Source organism: Etheostoma cragini, chromosome 16, assembly GCF_013103735.1.
Source record: "Etheostoma cragini isolate CJK2018 chromosome 16, CSU_Ecrag_1.0, whole genome shotgun sequence".
Lineage (NCBI taxonomy): Eukaryota > Metazoa > Chordata > Actinopteri > Perciformes > Percidae > Etheostoma > Etheostoma cragini.
In genome coordinates, this window is record NC_048422.1 from 24,355,793 (window position 1) to 24,362,099 (window position 6,307).

The 6,307-nt window shown below is 42.7% G+C and overlaps 3 protein-coding genes across 3 annotated transcripts in view; all 3 read right to left on the reverse strand.

Moving 5' to 3' along the window:
• Positions 1-200, reverse strand: part of LOC117959747 (transcription factor 7-like 1-A) — a 29,529-nt gene extending 29,329 nt beyond the window's left edge. The window contains exon 1 of the mRNA XM_034897027.1: positions 186-200. The gene's annotated coding sequence lies outside the window, so the exon portion shown is untranslated. The remainder of the gene's footprint in view (positions 1-185) is intronic.
• Positions 1-4,627, reverse strand: part of actr1 (actin related protein 1, centractin) — a 7,711-nt gene extending 3,084 nt beyond the window's left edge. Inside the window, exons 1-4 of the mRNA XM_034897030.1 lie at positions 4,387-4,627; positions 2,074-2,138; positions 1,721-1,796; positions 52-177 (exon numbers count right to left, since the gene is read on the reverse strand). Of these exons, the coding sequence (XP_034752921.1) occupies positions 52-177; positions 1,721-1,796; positions 2,074-2,138; positions 4,387-4,434 (315 nt within the window). The 5' untranslated portion in view covers positions 4,435-4,627. The remainder of the gene's footprint in view (positions 1-51; positions 178-1,720; positions 1,797-2,073; positions 2,139-4,386) is intronic.
• Positions 4,527-6,307, reverse strand: part of LOC117959753 (E3 ubiquitin-protein ligase MARCHF5-like) — a 4,084-nt gene continuing 2,303 nt past the window's right edge. The window contains exon 5 of the mRNA XM_034897031.1: positions 4,527-4,653. Within this exon, the coding sequence (XP_034752922.1) occupies positions 4,527-4,653 (127 nt within the window). The remainder of the gene's footprint in view (positions 4,654-6,307) is intronic.

Genomic DNA, 6,307 nt, shown 5'->3' on the forward strand with positions numbered 1-6,307 from the left:
CATAACAATACGATATTACTGCGATTTTTATTGCAGGGAGGACATCCTCACCTCCTCGGAGAAGGTCTGCAGCTGCTCCTTGGAGTACACGTACTGCCAGATCCTCTCCATGTCGTTCCAGTCCTTCACGATGCCGTGCTCCATGGGGTACCGCACCGACAACAAGCCCCGGTGCTCCTGGTCACAGAGACAGGAAACAGCAGGAAACATCAGGAAACAGCAGGAAACAGCAGGAAACAGCAGGAAACAGCAGGAAACAGCAGGAAGGTGGAAACATCTGGAGGTCTGGATCAACGGAGGAACGTTTCCAGTATAAAGCCCGGCGCCCGGCGTATGTCGAGCTTTATCTTTCGCCTTCCGCGCGTCACCGTTCTCAAACTCCTATCGCTACGGGAAACGGAAACAGCCGAAAATGTCAAGTTTTGAAGGTCTGGCTAAGCTCCAGATGCATTCTGGGATAGGAGAGAGAAAGCTCAGGGTTGTTTTCATTTATTTAGACCAATCGCAGTCGTCTCTGCTGAATAGTCTCAGGAGGGAACTGGTTGATCTACACCCCGCTAAAGAAAAGGCCTCATCCAATATTAAATGGAGATGAGCACCTCCTGGGCACTGCCAGGTGCCCTCGAGCAACGCACCGTACCCCCCAACCACTCAGGGCGCTGGTCCAGCTAGCAGCCCACTCACTCTGACATCCCTCCATCTGTGCATTAGATTAGGTCCTGAGCATTTGTGTGTGTGTGTGAGTGTGTGTGTGTGTGTGTATATTTCAGGCCTGTGTGTAGTGATTACTAACAAAAAACAGAGTGTAAATTGTAATTTCCCCACTGGGGATCAATAAAAATTATGAAAATAAAATCATAAATTAAAGTGAGCTATTTAAATCAGCTGATTCATGGTTACACATCATTATCTCTGCCCAGTGTGTCTCTGTGTGGACTTAATAATCAACATCCCAACAATCAGTCCCAGAACGTCCCAGTTAGAGAGGACACAACCTCTCTATATATTACCACATATTCTCTATTAATCTTTAAAATCTTTCCTCTAAAGAAACGGTAAGACCCATCTTGTGTCATCGTCCGAATGTTCTTCATAACTTGACATTTTCAGCGTGTAGCTCGAGTTTGTGGTGGTTTCCCGGAGCAAAGGGATTTGGAGAACGGCGACACCCATTAGAGAGTAAGGGTCTTTATCCTGCAGATGTACTTCCTTGATCCGGACTAGGTAACCCATGGCGTTGTCTGGGATGCGGATTTGTAACGGACCTTTTTCACAGCAGACAACTTGAGTTGTCAGAGCAGGAAAAGCAGAGCTGAAACTGACGATGGCTCAGTTCCAACACCAGGGCCTCTCCTGAGTGGACTGCAGCCATCATTAGGGTGCTGGAGACACCTGTGCTTTCCCCTCTATGACATGTCAACATGTCTGCTGTGAAAGAGGTCTATAGCAAGCTTATTCCTCTCAGTCCCGCCCCTCATCACAGATCTATAATCTCTAAACTGTATCTTATGAAGTGGGCTGCTTAAAAGAACCGATCTTCTCCTATTGGACGTAGGGAGCTCCCATCAGGCCTTTGCTCCTGGTAGATAATTACCAACCCCCTTCTGAGTGAAGTTAGATTTCTGAATGAAAGTACACATTGTGCACTCTGCTGGAGAATTACCCCGAGGGCAGTTAGGAAGAATCCTAAGAGTGTGATTGGGTAAAAACACTGAGTTACCTCTGCCTTGGGTCCGATGAAGAGGTCCCCCTCCAGGGCTCCGGCCATCACGCGCACATGCTTGGGACGCCCCACACTAAACACACACACACACACACACGCACACACACACACACACACACACACACACGCACACACACACACACACACGCACACACACACGTCAGTATTTTACATCATTGTGAACGATCTCTGGGAGGAGACTGTTTTTAAACAAAGTAATCCAGCTGAATATGTGACGTGTGATGTTGTGATGTGAGTCCAGTTTTAAAGACCCAGAGGGACAAAATATTAAGCAGATGAGTTGATGATGTCGCCTGAGTGCTTTAAGAAAGGAGTGAAGGAACACTTACTAGTTAGGGAAACAGTATTTGGGGATCTGGTCACCGGCAAAACCAGCTTTGATGACCCCCGAGCCCTGCAGGAGAGACGGATGTTAGACCAGATCAGACAGACCCTTTCATCTCAAATCAGGAAATGGAAGTGTTTTTGAAATAGTATTGAGTAAAAGTTGACATATTCCAGTCAGTGATTATCATCAACATCCATTCCTTTCATTTTAGTCTCAATAATTCCTAATTTCTGCTTTTCTAACTCACACATTAGGGATAATTTCCTATAAATGAGGTTTATTGACCATAAATTCCAAAAATAACTGTAAACTAAAGTTAATAAGTTAGTGTTACGTAGTGTTAAACGTCAAAATAGTGACAAACATTGAAAAAAAGCGTCAAAAATGTTGAAAAAAAAGGGACAAAAATGTAAGAAAAAGTTATAAACATTGATAAAAGCATCAACAAAAGTGTTGATTTGATATTATTTTTGACTATTAGAGAACACGAGGGGTGTAATCCCCGAGCAGACGGGTCATAAGACGCGGCCTGACGCCTCCGGCCGTCACACACTCTCACGCGGAGACACTGTGTCCTACATACTTGTCCTGGTACAGTGTCCTCCCCTAAGTTAGTAGAAGACATACTGTAGATGCACATATTTAGGGGTTTAGAGGGTTTAGGGGTCTCTCCTTAACCCTCGTGCTGTCTACCCGTCAAAATAGAAAATGTCATTCCCACTAGACAATTCCAATGAACAGGGGAAATGTGTGTGTGTGTGTGTGTCCTCTCTTGTTCATGCGAGTGTTCACATTATAGAGATGTGTCAGTGGCTCAGTGGTAGAGCGCTTTGGAAGCTTTGGAAGGTTGGTGGTTCAAGCCCGTGTCAAAGTGTCCTCGGGCATGACACTGAACCCCGAGTTGACCCCGATGCTGTGTCATCGGAGCGTGGATGTGTGTGAGTCTAGTCTATCTGATGTACGGCAGCCTCGGCCACAGTGTATGAATGTGTGTGAATGGTTCCTGTACTTTGAGTAGTTGTCAGGACTAGAAAGGCGCTTTATATAAAGACAGCACATTTAATGTTGCCGTGACGGCATTAGCCCTCGTGTTGTCTTCCCGTCAAGACCCTGATGTGGTCTGATCTGCCCATTTATAAAGCATAAGATAATCACAGAGTCGGTATCACATCTCCACTCTAGTTTTAAACCTTTTGGAGATCTTTTTACAGATGTAAGCATAAACATGCTAAATGGACCCAAGAAGACTTCCTGTTGCTGTTAACAAGGGGCCAGGCTGTTGCCTAGCATCGGAATTCCATTGAAAATGTCTCATTTAAATGCCATTTTATTATTTATTGTTTTGTTTTTGTTTTTTTACAGAGGGGAAGTTTTGGATATCCCTTTTTAATCGCTGCTTAAATCGGAAAACACTGTCAACAGACATTGCTTTCTGCATGTTTTTCTGAATGAATAAATGTGTAAATCTGTCTGCGAGTCGGAGAACATTACCTTAAAAATGTGGATTGGAAAGTAAGATTTGGAAGAGAGTTCAGGTGAACAGGGTCAACACTTAAAGGGAATCACCATGAAACTTCCCCTGTTGAAATACTGACATTAACACGCGGATTTTCTAAGTTTTCTAAAAACAAAAAGACACTGTTCTAATATGTAAATGAGGCAAATCTAATGCTACCTTTTGATGAATTTAGGAGGAATCTACAAACACAAATTAGACAAAGTGTAGTTTAATACATGTTTTCGTTCCACAAGTCTGAAAGACGACATGTTATAGAATATTAATAACCCAAAATGTCTAAATAGATGCCAACCGGAGCTAGCTTAGCCAGTATGTTAACGGGAAGCTAGCTGCAGCTTTGGCTTGGATAAATCGGAAAGATGCTATGTATGCTAGCAGCTGGAGCTAATGCTAACAGCATTTGAGGGTGGAGACCTGTCAAGCAACGGTGGAAGAAGACATGTTATAGAATAGTAATAACCCAAAATGTCTAAATAGAAATGTTTTCCCTGTAGTGTCTCCCATCTGATGCCAAACCGGAGCTAGCTTAGCCAGTATGTTAACGAGAAGCTAGCTGCAGCTTTGGCCCGGATAAATCAGAAAGATGCTATGTATGCTAGCAGCTGGAGCTAATGCTAATAGCATTTGAGGGTGGAGACCTGTCAAGCCACGGTGGAAGCCACAGCACATTTAACATAGGCGACCAGGGTCGACCAAAGATGCATTTTTGTTAGCTGTAACACAATAGTCAACACGGCTAACCGTTAGCCTAGCGGCCTCGGTTAGGGTGTGGATGAATGACATCATCATACTCACGTTATCAATCACAACGGGCTGGTTAGCTAAAATGTCATAGGACTCCATGACGGACTAGATACCGAAGCTATGTGTCTATCGATCCGTGTGCGTGTTCCTCCCCGCGCGGTGTTTTTAATCATGTAAAAGATAACGCGCAGTCAGTCCGCACTGTGCCGTGTCGCCGCCGCTTCTCTCCGTGCTGCTGCCGCTGACCGGTCGTCCCGCCTCCGTCCGCCCGTCCGCCACAACAACACCGCCGCCGCGGCAGTCAAGCGGACTGAAAGGCTGAATCAGCCAATCACATTGACAGGAAGCTTGAGTGACAGTAGGCTCGACCAATCAAAAGCGTTTGACCGAATAGCCACGCGTTTCGTGCTTGTTTGCGGTCATGGGACAGCACAAGCTGCGGAAACTACGGCTTCTCTTTGTGAGGTAAAACACCCCGTTAAACGTGACTGGTTTATTGAGATCTTTTGAGACTAAAGCGGCAGGTCACCCTTTACAAAGGGTTTATAAAATTAGAAAGTCTCTCTAGGTATATATGTACATAATGATTTGTGCGTAAGTAACTGTTTATGGTATTTTATTTCATTTTATTCTAATTTAAATGTGTGTTTAAACGTTTGTGTATGGCGTACAAGGTAGATATGTAGTATAGCATATTTTAATTCAAACTGAGATGCCAAATTCCGTTTTATGACAAGATTTACAACAATAGGGGGCAGTTTCACGCCCTGAATACCCGATGTGTGATATTCCGAGAGACCCTGAATGCAGCATCTACCGTCACAGCCGCCGACCAATGAGAAAGCTGCTTAAACAGAAGCTAGCTAGCCCCTGTCAGAAAGTTACATTAGCAAAACACAGCACAAAAGTACGGATTACACAGTTACTATTTACACATACATTTGGATATATTCTCTTTTCTCAGGTAGGTAGTGTTCATTATATTGATTTCGCAAGAATATATCGTTTCATAAACCGACAAGTATAAAGTTAACGCCACTAGTTACACAATGTAAAATTACAACATAGCAAAAGTTAACTGACGTAAGCTAGCTCCTGTTAGCATCAACTTATAGTGACGTAAGCGAGCTCGCGCTGACAAACGTTAAAAGTCAGTTAGAAAAAGTCGAGAGAACGTGACGTTGCCTGTGCGACGATGTACATTTTCATATCTTTTTTTAACGTTAATGATAATAATTTAATATTTAAAGCACCTTTTCATACATAAAGTACAGCTCAAAGTGCTTAACGTCAACGTCGTGGCATTAAAAACAACAGACAAAAGACAACAAACCGTAAAGTTACACGATGACTAACTACGTAACTCCGTAACGTAGCTAGCTTTCTCATGTTAGCTTGTTAGCACATTTATTTCGTAAGAATACTTTTACATTTGGTTTCTGTTTACGTTGCTGTTATCATGGCTCACTTTTAGCCACTAAATAAATAACACCGGTGTGGTTTCACATCCAGGACGACTATAAAGGTGGTTTCCGTCTTTGCTTTTACGTTTTTTAATTTGTTTTGTTGACGTTTTCGACATTTTTTTAACCGACATTTGAAGCATCTGTTAATGCTTTTTTCATCGTTCTCTCCGCTGTTCTTTTCGATTATTTTTGTTTTCACCGAAAATAATAATATAAGAATAATGAAAATGCGGTTTTTTAATTATTTTTTTACTTATCCCCTGAAAAAATATGTATAAGGGCCATATACTGTGTATATATATATATATATATATATATATATTAACAGTCTATGATGAGGGTTATTACAAAATGGAACATGAAATGAAATATGATAATTTCATTCATTTTTTCAGTGCCTGCTCGATGTCTGAACAGCCAACAGTCTGCTCTATGAGTCTGTCTTCTCATGTCTCTATGAGTCTGTCTTCTCATGTCTCTATGAGTCTGTCTTCACATGTCTCTAT